Here is a 19,427-nt window from a genome sequence, read left to right on the forward strand (position 1 = left end):
TTCAGTGGGAATTGAGTCTGGAGGAGGAGCGTGGTTGTAATCCTGGCCTAGTTTAGCAGCAATCCTAGGATTGGGGTCAGGGACCAGTAGTAGAAAGTGCAGTGTGGACAGAAGCGATCCCTCAATACTCTTGTGGGTTGTGTAATATTGTAACCTTCATAATGAACTCCATATTGCATTATAGCATTATATAGAACATGTTCTTGCATTATAATCATAATGGCTGGGGGTCAGTTAAGGCCAGGACGCGCCTTAACTGATCCCTGCATTCAGGATGAGGGGAAGATGAATAAATGACCAGATTCCAACAATAATGTTGGCTCTTGGTAAGTTTCACCATCACAGGAAATAAATCCACCCGGTTAAAAATACACTTGCTTTTATTGGGGTCATCATTGTACATTTGGAGCACATGAGGAGGCAAGCTTTGAAATGCTGACCAAAAAGTAATTTAAGTCTATTAAAAAAACATCCACGGTACATCCAAAGCACATTTAAATTGATTTGGGACCTAATGTTATCACACAGGCATTTTTATCATAGCAGTGCCATATCTGGAACACTTTAAATATTTGTAAATTGAAGCTAGCACAATGCATTTGTTATTCAGCTTTATGACTCTTTTTCTAGTGCTTTATAAATAATAAGGTAAGGCCCTCTAGCATCAAACTAGAAAAATATTTGCATCTTTATATTTACAGGAAGGGCGATGGTATGTACAAGTCTATACACAAAGCTCAGTTGCTTCTTCATGCTGTCTCAAACAGCTCTGTGTCCTTGTTGCCTTTGAGGCCTGCACTCAGGGATTGTTATAAGAATAGCCTGATGGCTCAGCGATTAGTGCTGCTGCCTCGCAGCACAACAGTCCTGGGTTTGGGTCTCGAAACCTGACCAGTCGTGTGGCGTTTGCTTGTTCTTGCTTTTCCTTTTGTATCCTTTCACATAAGCCACATGGTTGTTTGTCATTATGGTTACTCTTCCTGATGCTGAGCAGGTGAGCTCTGACTGACTTCTCGTCCTATTTGGGAGGAGTCCAGTGCAGGGAGAAGCTTTCAATCAGGGATTGATGTAGTACAACTCCCTCTAAAGCAGTTTGAGTAAACTTTCTGATCCCAGTATTTGATTGTGCTCATGTTGTAGCAGATATGAACAGAGCAAAATTAATTAAATCTCAGACAAAATCAACCAAATAAATCAGTTTTATGTGTGACCACCTGATTTCCCGCTCTTATTTAATAAGACATTTATAATTCTATATTTGGAAAATACATATCCGAGGCTACCGTCTCACATTCATAGACCACATACTGTATATTTACAATATAAAGGCATCATGAATAAGCATCTACAGACTTTTGCTGACTGTGAACTCATAAGTGTTCACTGTAAAACTCTTTTTAAAAGCTGTTCCTGTAGCACGACCGAACATTTACCTTTGGCTCTCTGCAGACAAAGTAAACAGACTCTCATTTGTAAATAGTGACTGGAAGTAGTCAACAGTGGATTACTTTTGAATATGATTAAACAATAACTCTATGTTCTGTGAAAACTAAAGTACTATAATAGTAAATATATGGAAAATTAAAAGCCCAAACATTTTAAATAATCTAAAGAGGCCCGAGCATTTAAAAAAAAGCACTGCACTCCCTTTCTGTACAGGATTATTGTTTACTACACAGATGTAGGCTGTGTCCTCCTGAGATGTTTGCCATGTAAATAAATACTTGGAAGAATTGGGGAAAAAATAAAAAAGTTGTACATATGAGAAACACACAACAAGCACACACACATTCACACATTGTCACTAACACAAATCCTTTAAAGATAAGCAAACTTTTTTAAGATCAGAGGAACACGAGATGCAAAAATCATCTTCAGTCTTGATTCATAAAAGTACAATTATTTTAAGACAGGAAGCAGCAATTTTGCCTCAAATGTAATTGCAGGATTTTTTTCCTTTTTTCAAAATGTGGTCAGTCTTTCCTTGATCCGAATTAATTTTTGGCTCACCTGGCCTCTTAAAAATAAAGCTTTGCTCTTCTTGGTGGAGATCTCGCCGTGTTCAGGTTTTTCCTTTTCCGACTGGACCCCCTTTTCTGAAGAGTTACTACAGGGCTGTGCATTCATATATCCGTCTCCCTGACTTTTTCTTTTGTTTGTTTCTGCTGGGGTGAGACTCAGTCTGTCATGAGTGTCTTCGTAGACCCCAGGAATGTCAGCAGTTCTTTGGCTGATTAGCACACAGAGCAGGTCTTGGAGCCAGACCCACCACTGGGGTTGTTTGCAGCCGCTGTTAAACAATTAAATATTCAACAAAAGGGTAAGTATACAATTAAAGCACTGGAAACCAAATGATCACTTGTGTTGTGGCTAATTTTAATATATGAACCCATTCTACAATCCAAACGAGATATTTAACTAAAAATAGACACAACACTGTTCAAAAATATTGGTGTTAGACCAAAGAAAGGCTGAAAACCTGGTGGAAAGTTTCATGACAAGTCAATGACATAGTTAGGTAGAAAAAGAGACCTCAGAGAGGTTTGGTGTTTCAGATGTGAAGCAAATTAAAAGCACTATCACCTCCTCTGGGCCTGAACCCATTCAAGATGAACTGAGGTGGAAAAAAAGTAGAAAACTGACATTATTTCTTGTTTTTTTTTTTGTTTTTTTTAATGTTGAATCCTCCACACTAAAGACGGAGGATTCAACCTGGCTTACTATCAGCATGCAGCTCAACGGTGTAGAGATGGATTAGTGCACATGATGTGAGTAACTTGCCCTTCTATGAAGGCCCCATTAATGCTGAATGATATTTGAAGGTTTGGGCACAGCATATTCAGCTATCCATTGAATTCTGCATGTATTAAACAGTCCAGACACCAAACTGGGCTAATTGGTATCGATTTAAAAGTGGGGTTTTTTGTTGTTGTTGTTTGTTTTTTTAGCACTGTGAAAGGTTGTCTCTGTGCTACCTTCAGATTACTTAATAACTTTCAAATCATTGCATTTCTTTTATTTTTGCACTTTACATTGTTCCACCTGTTTGGGTTCAGTGCTCTGCCTCTCTGAGTCAACAACCTTTTTAACAGTTCCTTGTAGGGTTCTGATTATTGTAAAGACACACCCTACCTTTGCTGGCTGCCGCTGCCTCTTTAGCAGCTTTTTCTTCTTCGATGGCTTTGAGCTTAGCCTCGTACTCTTCCTTTTTGGCATTCCACTCCTTCCTGTTGTTTAAGATGCCATCCAGCATGGGCTGGATTTGTGGGTGGAAGCGAGAAAACTCCTTAAAGATAAGATGCAAAGAAGAAATGAAAAATTAGCATGGAGCAGCACAGAAGAGGGGAGCTGTACAGGAGATGGTGATGCTCCATTGAAAACACAAATACATAATAAAAAAAAATAACAATAAGAAGAAGAATTGACCCAGTGGTTTAAATGTGTTCAGACTAACCTAGTTTTTGCACAGAAACAGTGACAGGAGCCATGCAGTGCACATATTCGGTGAGCAAGAATGTAATAATCATTATTACCTTGTAGACAAACGTGCAGACAAAGTCAATGAAACCACACTGAAGCTTTGGAAGCTCAGCTGACTTGTTCCTGTCCATCATGGGCTGGTGGGAGGGACAAACATTTAGCGCAGTCAGAACTGTCATATAATTAATGAAATCAGTGCAAGTCTGTAGCTAATCACACACACTTCCACACATGGTTACATTTTTACTTTAAAATAGTAAAAACGGCCTGTATTTGTATAGCGCTTTACTTAGTCCCTAAAGACCCCAAAGCGCTTTACACATTCAGTCAACCACCCAGTCACACACATTCACACACTGGTGATGGAAAGCTACATTGTAGCCACAGCCACCCTGGGGCGCACTGACAGAGGCGAGGCTGCCGGACACAGGCGCCACCGGGCCCTCTGACCACCACCAGTAGGCAACGGGTGAAGTGTCTTGCCCAAGGACACAACGATGGAGACTGTCGGAGCCGGGGCTCGAGCTGGCAACCTTCCGATTAGAAGACGAACTGCCAACTCTTGAGCCACGATCGCCCCCAGTCACTTCACTTTGTCTGAAAAAGCTTTATTTTTTTACTTGAAACTTGTCTTATGACGTCCTTTGCCTCTGTACGAGTAGTTCACCTTTCCTCAGGTGGGTTTCTGCTCAGCTACATAATGAGTGCGATCCCTAAAGTGACGTGTGTGGGCTGCTGAAGAGACACTACAACTTTATTCTGCCCTTTACACATCTGTAATAAGCTAGGAAATATAGTGCTGGACATTGTATCTAGCTGGCAGTATCATGAAAAAAACAACAACAAATGAATAATTATACATTTAAATGTGAAACAAATAAGTCTATTTTTATGAGCACAAATACACTCCAGCAGTAAATAAACTCACAATGGGTTGCTGCTCCAGTACAGTCCTCTCCAAGTCACCCTGTTCCCAAAACTCTGCTGCCACAGACAAGGCGACCTGGAAGACATACAAACGTGGTTATGCTCTTAAATAATGCAAAAATCATTATTTACTCATTTGTGACTCAGCTTACTATCAACACCAATAATTTCTGTGCTTCTCACCTTGCTCTGAACTTCCCAAGGCTTTGTGATTGCGGACAGGTCACATGCGGTCATCATCATGGCCCTGAAACAGAAAACAGTTTGCAGCCTCAGAGAAATGTGCAGGAGCAAGTAACACTGTGCATGTTAGCTGCACTCACATGACAATCTCTTTTCTGGTTGTTTCTAGTGACATGAAGTCGACCCATTTCTTTTCATCCTCATACGTATGTGAGAGGTCCACAATCTTTTGGAACATGGTTCTCTTCCTAGAAAGGTGCAAGGAGAAGAATCATTTACTTACTGTTTGTCTACTTTTTAATGTAGTTTGACAGTAAAAACATTAGAAAAATAAGACATTTATCGTCAGGGAGCAAGGGCAGGCAAATGAAAAGTAGTACTGACTTGAAATAAAGAGCCAGGTCAGTGGCGATGATGGCGATGTCCATGAGATGGATCACGTGGTCAACCTGTCGCCTGTTAAGGTTCTGATAGATATTCAGTGTCTGCATAGGAGAGGAGCAAAGAAATGTCATTAGTGACCGAATAAAGAATACAAGTAACCTAAGCTAATCTCTCGTTAGCGTCTTGTTACTCACCTCGTCAGCCAAGAGGAACTTTCCAAACTCTAGATGGTGCCGTTCCAAAATGGAAGAGCCGTGTAACTTGGCCAGAGGATTACCAGATCTGTTGAATGAAAATAAAAATCCTCAGATACCAGCAAGATTTCAAATGGGACTGAAGTCGGCTATCATAATAGTTACTATATATGAAAGATTTTAAAAGAATTTACAGGCTTTTTAAAACATCATTCAGTTTATTACCACATTTTTCCCCTTTTGTTTTCAAAAGATCTCCTGAAAGGTTAAAATGTGCAGGTGAACTTTTAAGATGATCTAATGCTCATTCTGAACTACAAGCGAATGCATAATCACTGTAGTAATGACTGTGGATCACTATATCCTGTGTGTGTATATGTGTAGCTATGGTTCATCAAATGAACAGAACAATGACGACTCACTGTTTCTGTTTACAAGCTGATTGCTTGGCATAATTCAGAAATCGTGTAATTACTTGATTTGTGCCTTAGATTTCACCATTTGCAGCCATTTCAGTGACATCTGCAGCACATGCAGCAGAGTAGCATCGAAGCTAAACGGCCAGTAGTTTTTTTCCTTTTTAGGGCATGTTGCTAATTACTTTATAGAACACGTTGCTGGAAAGTAAATGAGAATTTACCTCATCATTTCCCCCTTTCAAAATAAACCTAATATAGTGACTATGTCAAAAATTCCTTCCTTAACTTTTCTTTTTATCATCGACCTGCCAGCAGGCCCACTTTACAAGCACTCTTTAAATGACCATAACTAATTGTTTGTGTTAGAGACAAAATTCAAACTGTTTCAGAAAGAGGAGAATCTCTTTACTCGGATTACAAGGTATTGTAATTATATTGCACAAGGTACTGTACAATATATTGCTAAATGCTATATAATGCTGCAAACCTTAAGCAGTTTTCTTTATTTTGTTGTGAGAAATCAAAAAGTTCCCATAAGCACTTACTTGACCTGGTACAAGTTATTTGTCCCTCTGTGATCAATATCGTGAAGGAATCCTGCGGTTATCATCGCCATTACCTCCAAGTCAGTGTAGTATCGCTTCAGCATTCCTGTCTGAGCACACAGAGACACACAAGATATTGCCCTGCTGTGTATAAAGATATACATTTAAGCTGAGGTAAATGGAGGTTAATAAAATTAAAGAAATACCGTCAGTAGCGTAAACATCGTCTGTCCAACATTAAAGCCGTGACGCCAGTTGTGGTAGGTGATCCTTCTGTACCCTTTGCTGACTGAATACATGAATCGAACCAGCACCTGAGAGGAGAGCAGCAAATCATTAAATCTATTTAAAAACGACACAGCTCCAAAAGGCTGTTCACAAACTGAAGATAAAGATGCACACTTGTGTTTATCTGCATTACCTCTTGTGGAATCTGGAACTTCTTGACCACACCGACTTCATAGTACATCTGGATCCCGCACTTCACCAACTCCATCTCTGTGCAATTAAAATCTGAAAAGCGGAACTCATAGATCTCAAACTTCTTAATTAGTGGAGGAAGGTCTTTTTTCTGTGAGGGAAATGAATGAAAAAGAGACATATATGGAAAATGTCAAACTTTTCTGGTAACATATGCCAAATTGAGGGACAAATTCATGTGCTGGACATCAGAATACGCATGTTGGACATACCAGGATAGCTAGGAGCTCGTCCTCTTCACAGTCTCTGGGTTCACAGTCATAGAGCTCTCTGGTGTACTGGGAGAAATTACAAAAACCATTGATGTTATAGGTTTAAACTGAGGCAACAACGCCAAGTACAAAGATGGCAAGTGTTAGTTTGGTCTCCTACAAAGAGAAAAATTAGTGAATCTTGTCAAAAAAGAAAAGCTTTTTTTGGTTCTTTTTGGATGGTTTGCAATGTCTTTTGGTGAGGTGGGAGTTCAAATGAGGCTGGAAACCTTTTCTATTGTCATTCATCTAAATACTCTGTTTACAGTCAGTTAACAGCTGGGAGAGAAAACACATTTAAACAGGACAAACCAGGATGTTCTGAATCTCATCATCTCGACATTTGACGTGGTAGAGCACCATGTCCTGAGCGATGTCTTTGCGGTTCTCAAGCTTATTCATCTTGTCGTAGGTGTCTGTGTTCAACGCTGACCATCCCAGGAACTGAGTCAAAGCCTGAGAAACAGGAAAATCATCAGAAGATGGCCATCTATGTTACACGTACAGCCTTCACCACAAACAGTGTCGGCAGTGGACTCCACACATAAACATAAAACAGATATAGACACTTTATCTTCCCAGATTACATTGGTGGGACTGTATTTGTCTTTATTTGCACTAAATGATTTTGTGAAGATTACTGTTACCTCCATGAGCTGCTCATCCTGATCATCAAAAGGCTTTCCATCTTTTCTGTTGTAAAACGTGGCTACGCCAACTATCTCTTCCTTTTTGTTGACGATTGGCAGCGAGAGAACATTTTTTATTGTCCAGCCACTGCTGTCCAATGGCTCTTTCTGCAACACACAAGAAACAAGCAGACCTCATAACATATGTCTACATGCAAAAGGTTCTTTAGCTTTTTTTTACAAGCAGAACATCTTGCGTGGCCTGTTTAAGCTTAGAACTGTAACTACAATCTAAAACATTGTAGCCCAAATACTTCAGGGGGTCTTAATAATAATGAAGAAACAGGTTTCATTTTAATCATGTTAATTTTCCAGTAAATCATTCTGTCTGGTTTAATGATGCATTTTGGTGTTTTCAAAAAAATTCAAGCTTAGTATGATTGTCTGCATATTTTCTCTGTTTAACCAGTTTGTTCCTGGAATAACTTAAAGATGATAACTGATTCAGATATCCCTCTTGCCCACTAGTCACCTGGATAATAAACCAGGAAGAAGCAGCACAGGTTTGATAAACCCCGACTGAAGTTTTAGATATTAACGTTTTAAAGTTACGACAAACCTTGGCTATGGGTCACAGACCCCTGGGCGTTCCCGGATACCACTGTGACTGCCACTGCTCTGAAAGTACTCTGCACTGTTTTTTGCTTGTTTTTTGTCTGTTTATTTTTAATAAAGTAGCGTCCTCTCTACACAGTGACGTCTACAATATCTTACCTGAAAATTGAACGTCTCATCAGCGCCTGCATTCATAATGTTACAAATCTACGAGAGGGAAGAGAACAACCTGATCAGTTTGGAAATATTTATTAGGTTAAACTGGTTTGACAGCTTTCTGCAAGTAATTAAAAAGAAACTTACAAAGCCGCTCTCAGCAACATAAGTGGGAAGGCCACTACTCAAAGCCCAGTGATCTGCGGGAGGATTGCTATAAGACACACAGGCAGTAAATCAACAGATGTTATCTCTCACTAAAACTTTATTAATCTCTTTTATTTTTTCATCTAACCACTTACGGTATTACTTTGATGTCTTCCTTTCCGTGTAAAATATAATCAATCACTTTGTAGAAGTTTACCTCCTAAAATCAAAATAAAACAGGAAGAAAGAGGAAGCAGTGTGTAGACATTTACTAGCAAAGGCAGTGCTGGTAATAATGTTAGATAAATAAAATAAAAGAACATACCCTGCCATCAGGGGTTACAGGGCCAGAGTAAGGTGCCTGCTCTCCCATCAAAACTGGCCAGATGTCAAAGAACTCCTGGAAGCAGAGAACGAGTCAGTAACTTCACGGTGGTACAAAAATACGGCTTAACACACACAAAGATACAGAAAGAAGCCACACCTTTTCCTTCGTCATGTCTAGTAAACCAACAGAGTAGCGGTCACAGTTGAGGTAGGCTCGGACTGTGTACAAGGCTTTGTGAAACTGTCGCTCGATGTCTGTCAGCTCTTCGAATACCTTGTTGGCTGACCATAGCAGCAGCTACAAAACATGCAAAATATACATTAAAGAAGGGTGAAAATTAGGTTAATACATGGTGCAAGTGTAACACTGCAGTAATATTTCTGTATCTACATCAAAGACAGCACATTAAAATTGCTGTACCTGTCCTTTACGCGTCTCACAGCTGTGGAGGTAACTCAGGTGGTAGATCTTCAAGTTCAAAGTGGCAACTCTCATATACTTCAAAAAAAGCTGTGAGGATGGAGGAAACGGGGTCAAAATAACATAAAAAATAAGTGGCAGAATTAAATTTGTGGTACAAAAAAATGCTGTAAATGAAGGTCGAGGGGTGATGAAGATAATGTACTATAAATATAATCAGCAACATCACATTATTATTATTATTATATTTATTATTGTGCCTTTTTTTAAACAGAGAACATACTGACCTTGCCCATATTTCATGCAATACTTATCAGTTGTAATAAGAAACTAATTGTCTTTAATTACAATCTTAAGACTGACTGACTGTCTAAAGCTGATTGTCTTTACCTTAAAGCAGAAAAACATTGTTTACAGAATTGTGCACATTAGTTTCAACTGTGAGTGGTTCAAGCACGTGTGCTTTTGTGGTTTGGACTCACATCTTCATCTTCAGCAGTGAAATGTGGTCCTGTGGTCTTGTTCACAGCCATGACCACTGCCACCATGTCTTTGCCGTTGAGGATGGGTGTAGCCAGAATATTCCTGGTCTCGTAGTCTGTGAGCTCGTCAACAAATGAGCTGAAGTGCTGGTTCTAAAATGCAGGAAAGATGCCTTCAGAGCACATAGACATGTAATTGCTCATCCAGAAAACATTATTAATATAACACCGCAAAGGCTTTCATAAGGCCTTACTGAAAGCTGAATACATCGCTAGAAAAATTCATTTAAGATTATTGTTTTGAAGACAGAAGACTTTTACAATGTACTACAGTTAATGTGTGTACACTTATAGTAAATACTCCAACTTAACACGGTGACATAGAGACAATGAACAACTTTTATACAACAGAGTTCTGCAGGAGCCAAGAGTAGATTTATTAGAGAATAAATAGAGTCTATAATAAGAGGTAAGTGTGTAGGTAAGAACGCATGATATGGCCCACAAATCCCACATTTTTATTAGTTTGTCAACTCAATTTAATTATGAAACTACAAAACGTATGATGCACGCTACTGTTCCTTTAAAATATAACAGTGTAAATAACAATATAAGGTTTATACAGGGATATAAAAGTAAGCTATCAAAGTGAAATGATCTGTTTTAGATTCCTGCTGACTAAATGCCAGAGGTGTCTAATCCACAGCTAGAGCAGAGCCTCATGGGATCTGAAAATAAATGGATTATGTCTGACAAGGGGATTTACACCTTCAGGTGGTCAAGTGTAGTGTGTGACTAGCTTTTCTTTTACTCGCCCTATAACCATGAGGCTTTAGGGTATGATATCTAATATATGTGAATATTTACGAAAGCAAACGTGCAAAAATGTTACTTTGTTGTTACTCTGTGAGGAAAAGAGCAGCGGCAGCTCCTGCTGTTTGATTTTAAAGAGGCTGATTTTAAAGAGACTGTAACAAATCTTGACATTCTTGCCTCTTTCATGTGCAACCAATGAGATTATCCAACAGAACTGAACAGATCATGGGTAACTTGCCACCACCTTTACCTTCCATTGGAGAGAATAAATGAGAATATAAATCAAAACTGTTATTGTGATATATTTATAACTGATTTAATTCTTAATTCTAGCCACTGTGTGTCACCTGGTGGTGATCTAATATGAATCACACCTTCATCATCTAAGCTTTCCCTCTAATTAATTAGCCCTCCCTCCTCCTTACCTCCTTGACGTTTTTCACATTAACTGACTTCTTGGTCAGAGCCACATTGCCAACTATTCCCATGTCCAGCGGATACACGATCTCAGAGTCTGGTGGCACAATGCAATCGTCAAACTCGGAGTCTTTGCTCACGTTGAAGAGTCGTGTGGCGAGCTCTCCCACGCCATTGCGCTGGCGGTACATGAACAAGCTGCAGCGGTCGGCGTGCAAGAGTGCGCTGACTCTTCTCAGGATCTTGAAAACCACCTTTTCCATGTTGATGTTCTCTTGCATGTCTTTGATCAGGTCATACATGATTTTGCTTTCCTCGATCTTGAAAAGGACAGAAAAATCACTAAAGATCAAAAATAATATTAATAATAAACAAAAAATAAAACTGTAACTTACCTGACTGAGCTCTTGAAACTGGCTGAAGTCGATCTGTTTCTCTGGGAGTCCTGAAACCTTCGATATGGTGGAGGTGTTCATCTTCTTGGCAAAGTACTTCTTAGCAAAATCAGGATTCCCGTTCAGGAACTTTTCCACGTCTTCCTTTTGTACACCCATGATTGCTTCTTCCTTGTCCTCTTCCAAGTGTCCCTGTCTTCTCCCTCTTCAGCTCAGTGATCGAGCTCCCACTACGTCCAACACTGCTCCTCCAACTAACCCCACCTAGAAATCGAAGACAAAATAAGAAAGGAAACACTTGCATAGTGACAACTTTCTAAACTTTACCCCCCAAGAAAGAAAGAAATCTTACCCAGATACTACACACAAAGGTGGGAAACAGAAGTGGACACATTCAAATGCAGGTATAAAAAAATAAAAAAAATAATCCCCTCTTGTTAGTGGGATAAGCAGACTGAGAAAGGGAGATCCCTGAGGAGAAGGCAGCGGGCTGAATCCAACAATCCCTCTGTCATCAGCAGATAGTGCTGAAGGTTAGTGGGGATCTGCCTACACTAAACTCATCAGCTGATCATGTAGTAAGGGATATGTAGGCCAAAGGATCCAGACACCATTGTGCTTTTGTCCAAAACAAAAGTAAAATATATACTGTCAGGTCCCTAAAGGAATAATTATTTTTTAGGTTTTCTGCTGGCATTGCACTACAAATTCAACTTGGCTCATTTTTTGCTGTTAATTACTGATTTTGTTGATGTACGCATTTAAGCATCGTGGCACAATAACTTAATACACAATAACTATAACTTTTCTTTAAAATTCTGAGGGGAGAATATAATAAAAAGCTTAAAAACCAATGAAAAAACAGCGAGTCTTCTTCGTTGGTCTCAGACTGTTTTTTTTATTGAGGTGTTTTAAACATTTAAACATTTGTTTAAATATATAAGCATTATAGATATACAGATATAGGTTTAAAGGCTCTGAAACCAATAAATAGAAATGATGGTCCTGTTTTTAAATTTCTGGGTCAATACAGATGTTTAAAATAGCAATTTTATTATTTTATTAACATTTTTTAAATTCTCCACTAATAATCATTAGTATAAATATATTTTCTATCTCTTTTGTGCTAGTCCAAAATATAAATAATAACAATAATACAATTTTACTCAATTTTACTAGGAATATTTAGCTAATACAAAATTGATGTGCACCACTGATAAACACAATTTGTAAATGTGTAAATTTACTTGTAAATGCTGATATAGCAATGGATCCACAGTAAAAATGACTAGTAAGAAAAACAAATATGAAAAAAACAAATTAATTAGCTGACTGATTACTGAAAACTTTAATGAAACATAAAATCAGTAAATAAAATATTATTTGTCTCCATATTTCTGCACTGCTGTGAATGAAAAATTTGTTGCATTATTAAATCTAAATGATTATAAAATCTACAAAATTATAAGATATATATTTGTATTACATACACACCCTTTGCTTTTCATGTCTATTGTATATGTTATATTTTTCAGTTACAGTATGCCAGTTCTGCCTCTCTCTCCCTCTCTCTGTCTCTCTCTCCTAGGTCTACCTGTGAAAGCTCTTTAGTTCCTCATTAATCTCGACCTCCTCTTTATAAGCTCTGTTTAGTTAAAACGCTGCCTGATGAGGTCAGCACCCAAACTCTGGCTTTCTCCTCATGTAGTCTTTAAACCTGTAATGCACATATAGACAGTGGAAAATGAGACGCTGTGTGCTTCTGTGGGAAAATTAATCCTTTGATTCAGTGCACTGAGGTCCTGTCTATAATAAGGTTTCATAAACATCTTAAACAAAAGGTCAAATACATAATCTCCTTCCACTACAATAGATTACTGGTACTGTGTGTGTCTGTGTGAGTGCGTATCTGTGCACATTCATGATAGGGTCAGGAGGTGTTTATTGATTTAGTTTGATAAGGATGTGTATGATGTGCACCGGTTGTGTTACTCCATGTATCATCTACACAGGAATCATGTACGCACTCACCTGAGCCTCACTATGCATGCTCACTTGTGCACCAGCATATTTCCTCTTCTTAGTGCTTTAGTTTACCTAATATGAATGAATGCTTAAATCTTACACAGTGACCAGCAAACTAAAGCGTCCCACCATCACCATGTTAGCAGCTCTGTGAAGTACTGAGACGGCCACATTATCAGCCACACAACTATAGTGTATAATAGTATAGTATAAGTCACCTAAAAACACTTGAACACGCATTTGAATCATCTTAGTTTTTAGTCTGGCTAAATTACACATATATAATTTTGTTTTCTGGCTCTGTTAATGCTTCTGGTGGTATATTCTGAATGAAGTGGATGGAGCTCCTATAAATACAGGAAGTGGTAATTGGAATATACCAAGTGTTGCCACATCACAGGGGTGGAATGGAATTGTTTTGTCAAAATACCTTGATTTAATTCATTGGTTTTGATGTTCTGTATGTGGTTGGTTTGGATTTGATTAATGTTAAGTTAAAAGTAACTGTTACACTAACTGTTTTTTTGTTGTTCTTGTTTGTCGTTTCCCATGATTCTTTGTTTAGTTTTGGTCAAGTATTTTTTAGACATTAGCTAGCAGTGTTATTTTTAGGTATGTCCCAATTTACTTCAGATAAATCCTGAATTTAGTTCTTTTTAGCTGACCTCTTGTAAAAGCCCAAAGTTTATTCTTAACTTTTTTAGGTCAGATAAACTTGTTTCCTTGTGCCTAATCAGTGGTCTCTAATACGGTACTTGAGCAAACACTTAAAGCTAACAGCTGCAATCAGCATGCTACAGCACTAATCATAGCAAGTAAAACAGCTTATAATGTAAAGTTCCTTGAAATAAATCTAATTGTTAATTTGAATAGAGACAAATTGAACTGAATCAATGACATTGTTCAACATGCTAATGAATAGTAATGTCTACTGTTTTCACCTTCTGTTAGCATGTGAACATTTTTTCATTAGCACTGTTAGCAAAACAAAGCACATATAAAGCCGATGTCAGTGTCATTTGTTTTGCATGTGTTGATCATGAACCAAGTAATAGAAAATGTTACCTAATTATGGGTCTGGATGAAAAGCCATATGGTCATTAATGTTACTACTATTTCAGTATTTGTCGAGCTATTCAATTCAGTTCAATTCAATAGTATTTATGTAGCACCAAATCACAACAAGAGTCATCTCAATGTGCTTTATATTGTGACCTAAAGACTCTACAATAACAGAGATGAAACCAAAGATGTAGACTTTTAGTTTAGTACATGAAAAAATGAAAATAAACTGAAAGATTTACTCACATATTAGCTTTCTTATATTGCAATCCTGCCATGCACCACACGATGGCAACAGACGCAGGCTAGAAAGATGTTGAGTGATCCATGATCTGCAAGTCTCCTATTTTTCCTTCTGTGTGGGCACATGCAGTGGTTATCTAAGCATATGTTACAAAGTATGTGCTGCCGAAAAGGATTAACAGACTTCCCCATACTTTTCACTTTGTTCTTTATTTTGGGGGGTTTCCTTTTTTTTTATTAGTCTTTATTAAGCATACATATTGGGGCACATCAGTCAATACAACTCTGCCTCAATGAATTATGAATCTGGATTGTTCATAATGAGTTCACTGAAAAAAAGAAGTGTATTTTCTCGTAAAGATTTCTCCTCTTGGGCTAAAAGTGAACTTTCCACTACATACTGTAGATATCATTGACAGCATCCATCCATTGTTTGAGGCTTGGTGATTTGGGTTTATTCCACTTTTTTGCATTTTTATTTTTTATTTGTATTTTTTTGCAGGCTACTGAAAGTATTTTTACAAAGCTGCCAGTACTTTAAAAAAAATTTACTTTTTTTTTTTACATTTTGGGGCTTTCGCCTTTGATACATATCGTAGCAAATTAGCAAAATGACCGATACCAGATTGCCACCATGTTGTTTCCATTTACGGTCACATCAAAACATTTTGTTCAAACAAGGAACCTCAGATTTATACAAAGAACATCTTGCATTAAGGATAGAAAACATATTTTTAGTTAGAGCTCTTAAAGCCTAAGACCTACACACTCTAAAGAAAGGCTCACAGACCAAAACGCCAGAAGTGTAAAAAAAAATTACCTGAAGATCATTCTTGAGATTTAAAGTAGTTGAAGGTCAAACAATGACACCAGTTTTTTTTTTTTAACTGTTAGTAATTACTGTGGCCAGTTTCATAACCTTTACATACACATATACCACGCTTAGATTTTTTCAAGGTTAAATGAAAATACAACAGTATTATAAGGGAACTAACTATTTCTTCACATAGGAATTTAACGATGGTGTAGAGTACGTATTTTTATCAGGGATCTATTTCTGTTCTTACAAGCAGGATTAAACTGTATTCCTCCAGTCAGTGGAGAAAATAGAGCTGCTGTCTTGACTGACTTGTCTGTGTGTGTCCTCACTGAAGACGCTGTTTACTTTCGGAGCTGCACTAGTTTACACCGATTGCTTAATTTTTCACCGGATATCAGATTAAACAGGATTTGTAACAGTAGTAAGTCGAATATAAACAAACAGACACTAAGGTAAATTTTAAAACAGACACCTGTGGATATTATTACATGATGTAAAATGCCAGCAGTAATCTCAGGTGACCAAGGTCAATCCAGGAAAGTAGAAATCACAAACAGGGGTCTGTGTGTAAGTTTATGAATAACAATGCGATGTCCGGTATGTTCTTGTGGGCTTAGTTTGTACTCTTGTGAGGCCAATTCTCTGAAATTACCAAAATTCTTTAAAATATATATATTTTTTAACAGGTGGGGCACATTTTCTTATTTTACTCATCTATCAGTATTTTTGGACTTTTTTAAAGAGCATTACACCTTGATTGTTCAGCCAAAACAAGATGACATAACTAGATTGTCTACTTTTATTCACCCTCTCCTGCCTGGTGGCCTGAGCTAGTGTCCATTAAATTGTGCTTATCAATGAAGTGCATCTCAGTTGTTTACAACACTTTCCAGACTTGCCAAAGTATCAAAGCAAAACAGAATACAGCTCACATCTCAAATCAGTGTTTTCTGACCACGTTTTTATTATACAGCTGATAAAAACATAGGTTTTTTGGTGGTTTGAGCTCCAAGTTGTTCTTTTTCTCTCACTTCACACACAAATGTTGCATGTGGGATCTAAGATAGAGCTTATTTCCTTACTGCATGGCTGTTTTTCAAGAAATGCATGTCGGAAAAGGGAGCATGTACTCATTCTTTCCTGTTTGTTTTCTCATCCTAAACAGACACGGAAGTTTCTCAGGTGAATTTGTACTATGCTAACACAGCACTTTTCCATTGCTGAAATTGACTTTTGACCTCTTGACCCTTTTTTGACCCCAAACTCTTTTGTTTTTGCCATTATTTTATCTACTAAAAAGAAAAGACTAACCTGCTTCCTCATAAAATACCTTTTTGGGTTTATCAAAATCCAGTAAATTTTGGAATTTTCAATTTTTCAATGTGGTGTCACACAGTGATTTTAGTCTCCCTCTGTCTTCATTGTGTAGCCTGGCGTTTTGTCCTTTAATTAAACTCCCAATAAAGATTCCTGGTTTTAATAAAATGGACAAAACAATCCAAACAATTGACCTCATTGTTTGGATTTCAGACATGCATTTTCATTACTATTATCAAATCTCTAAGTTTAAAAATCAACCACTGCTTGTATTTTGCACACAGTCAGACACATTTCACTTGCCATCTGTTGGCAGCATGTGTCTTGTTTTACAGCTCTTCCAGTCACTTACATAATGGTCTAATTGTTTTTATAGTAAGTCTTGGGCAGGTTTGAAGGTAAAAGCCAGATTACGTTAAGGATTTCAGACGAACAGGATTAGCTCTAGATTTAAGCACCTTATTTAGTCCCAGGCAATGAAAATCAGCCATAAGCTTGTCTGTGGTGCATGTATATAAAGGCAGCTTCTGACACAAGACCCAGCCTGGTGGATAACTGCACACAGAAAACTTATTTTTAACTCCTATTGCTAATTTAACCCAAAACAGGTATGACATTGAAATATTTATTTGAAAAAAATATCCTTTCAGCTACTTTTCGGGAATTTCTTTTAATTCTGTCAGTCGTGATGATCAGAAATTGTGTGATTTATGTTCCTTCAGCTCCCGTTAGGTTTAATTATTGAGAGTGGTGAGCTGGACATATATAGCTGTGAATTAGTCATTTTCCTATAGTCCTACATGATATCATTAATGATAGACTGGAACATAGTGCTCGAGTGTAAAATGAGATCTGACTGACTGTATCTCCGATTTTAGTATACAGACTCCAGGCGTTGTCGTGAACTTTCCAGAAATGTTTTTCTTTCATCGGTGGAACTTATTCATTCAAATTTGTATTTAACAGCCTATTACAATGAATACTGCGGGCTCTCTTGTACTGAATCTTTGATTACTCTGAAAACACTGATATATAAGTTCATTACAGAATGGGATCCTCTAAGCTTGCCCTGCTGTTGGTCTTGGTGTCCTGCGTGGAACGCTGTCTGTCTGCCTCCTGCGTTGTTGATAGCTTCTCTGTGAAAGAGGACTTTGACCCCAAGAGGGTGAGTGAATTTAAAATACACAGACAGCAACAATGATGAACAACAAAAGGATAATTTCTGACTTTGCTTTTCTCGTTTCATTTTCACTGAAGTATGCAGGGAAGTGGTATGCACTGCAGAAGAAGGACCCTGAAGGCCTGTTCCTGCAGGACAACATCTCAGCAGAGTACACCATCGATGACGATGGCTCCATGACCGCCTCCTCCAAGGGACGCGTCACTCTGTTTGGGTAAGTTAAAAGGTCGGGTGCAGATTTTTTGCCCTCACAGTTGATGTATGCATCCATATTGCTGTATTACACTCATTATCTCATTATCTGCTCATTATCTGTAAGACCTGATGAGGTGAAGGTAACTTGAACCTTCAGTTTATCAGGTCAGCGGTTAAGAAAAGCTTACACGTGGTGCTTGAGTTCCAGTAAAGCTTTAAGACATAAACACATACACTTTTTAGAAGAACATTCTGGACAGCATTAGCTGCAGGCTTGGCTTTCTCAGGATTAGGAAGGATTAGGAAGAAACACAGTTTAGAGAGAGGGTTTTTATACAGGAATGTAAGCTTAGATAAGCATGCAATGAGCTAGGCTTTGTTTAGAGAAAGTGTAAAATATAGTATTAGACATATTTGTGTTTGTATCACTGTTTCGCAGCTTCTGGGTTGTGTGTGCTGACATGGCTGCACAGTACTCTGTACCTGACCCTTCCACACCCGGCAAGATGTTCATGAACTACCAAGGACTGGCCAGCTACCTGTCCAGTGGAGGTTGGTTCTGCACACTTGAACCCTCCCGTATATTTCTTTTATCCCCTCATTCCTCCTCACACTCCTCCTTTCTATAACTCAGGCGACAACTACTGGGTGATTGACACAGACTACGACAACTACGCCATCACCTACGCCTGCCGTACCCTGAAAGAAGACGGCAGCTGTGAGGACGGCTACGCCCTTGTCTTTTCCAGGAACCCCCGTGGCCTTCCTCCCGCCATCCAGCGTGTCGTCCGCCAAAAGCAGGACGATATCTGCATGGCTGGAGAGTTCCAACCTGTCCTGCAGTCTGGAGCCTGCTGAATCGAAAGGGATTAAGAGAAAGAGTGAGGAGCAGAAGAGTGTGCCAGCTAGCTGCAGTCTAGGTGGTTTGACACCAAGAAGTGGGAGAATGTGAGAGTGAATGTGCATGAGGAACACATGAAAGTAGAGGAATATCTGAGATCTTCCACTGTTTCTCAAATCCATCTACTGTCTGTTAAAGGAAAACATCAGTCTTCCAGAGTCTCGTGTGAATGTGAAAGCTAAAATAAATGTTTTTTCTAAACAAAATATGTCTGAAAAACATCCTTCTTTATGCTGCTCAAAAATCTGGCCCATAAAGAAGAAAATTCAACCTAAACGGACTAAGATAAGATGTTAAGTAGCACACCGAACCACAGAAACATAGGGAATGTTTGTCAGTGCTCCAGCTTTGAAAACACAGCCATGTAAAGTAAGTGGGTAATCCTCTCTGAGCCCACGAAAATGCAGCCAAAACAA

At 38.4% G+C, this 19,427-nt stretch overlaps 2 protein-coding genes across 2 annotated transcripts; one reads left to right on the forward strand and one right to left on the reverse strand.

Moving 5' to 3' along the window:
• Positions 1-576: 576 nt before the first annotated feature.
• On the reverse strand, positions 577-13,431 carry pde6b (phosphodiesterase 6B, cGMP-specific, rod, beta). Its single transcript, XM_080876160.1, has 24 exons — positions 13,300-13,431; positions 11,269-11,532; positions 10,882-11,193; positions 9,641-9,793; positions 9,159-9,248; positions 8,895-9,035; positions 8,736-8,810; positions 8,566-8,630; positions 8,411-8,477; positions 8,267-8,314; positions 7,511-7,660; positions 7,176-7,319; positions 6,825-6,890; positions 6,554-6,703; positions 6,339-6,446; positions 6,133-6,242; positions 5,169-5,256; positions 4,975-5,075; positions 4,731-4,838; positions 4,591-4,654; positions 4,409-4,483; positions 3,534-3,617; positions 3,133-3,286; positions 577-2,290 (listed from the first exon to the last, which is right to left on the reverse strand). Exons 2-24 carry the CDS (start codon positions 11,425-11,427, stop codon positions 2,235-2,237), a joined length of 2,568 nt encoding a protein of 855 aa, XP_080732286.1. The 5' UTR covers positions 11,428-11,532; positions 13,300-13,431; the 3' UTR covers positions 577-2,234.
• Positions 13,432-17,229: 3,798 nt separating this feature from the next.
• rbp4l (retinol binding protein 4, like) lies at positions 17,230-19,183 on the forward strand. Its single transcript, XM_080876455.1, has 5 exons — positions 17,230-17,343; positions 17,783-17,900; positions 17,993-18,129; positions 18,550-18,662; positions 18,745-19,183. The coding sequence occupies exons 2-5, from the start codon at positions 17,784-17,786 to the stop codon at positions 18,966-18,968; spliced, it is 591 nt and encodes a 196-aa protein (XP_080732581.1). The 5' UTR covers positions 17,230-17,343; position 17,783; the 3' UTR covers positions 18,969-19,183.
• The last annotated feature ends 244 nt before the right edge of the window (positions 19,184-19,427 follow it).

The sequence above is a fragment of the Rhamphochromis sp. 'chilingali' genome, assembly GCF_963969265.1.
Source record: "Rhamphochromis sp. 'chilingali' genome assembly, chromosome: 2".
NCBI classification, from domain to species: domain Eukaryota; kingdom Metazoa; phylum Chordata; class Actinopteri; order Cichliformes; family Cichlidae; genus Rhamphochromis; species Rhamphochromis sp. 'chilingali'.

Bases quoted from the DNA above. Each gene is read 5' to 3' on its own strand.
- pde6b (XM_080876160.1), bottom strand. From the start codon at position 11,427: ATGGGTGTACAAAAGGAAGACGTGGAAAAGTTCCTGAACGGGAATCCT. The intron at 4,484-4,590 runs GTGAGAAGCACA...TATGTCTTCCAG, and splicing joins CTTGGGAAGTTCAGAGCAAG to GTCGCCTTGTCTGTGGCAGC. The intron at 3,618-4,408 runs GTGAGTTTATTT...CCCTCCCACCAG, and splicing joins TACTGGAGCAGCAACCCATT to CCCATGATGGACAGGAACAA.
- rbp4l (XM_080876455.1), top strand. From the start codon at position 17,784: ATGGGATCCTCTAAGCTTGCCCTGCTGTTGGTCTTGGTGTCCTGCGTG. The intron at 17,901-17,992 runs GTGAGTGAATTT...TTTTCACTGAAG, and splicing joins AGGACTTTGACCCCAAGAGG to TATGCAGGGAAGTGGTATGC. The intron at 18,663-18,744 runs GTTGGTTCTGCA...TCTATAACTCAG, and splicing joins CAGCTACCTGTCCAGTGGAG to GCGACAACTACTGGGTGATT.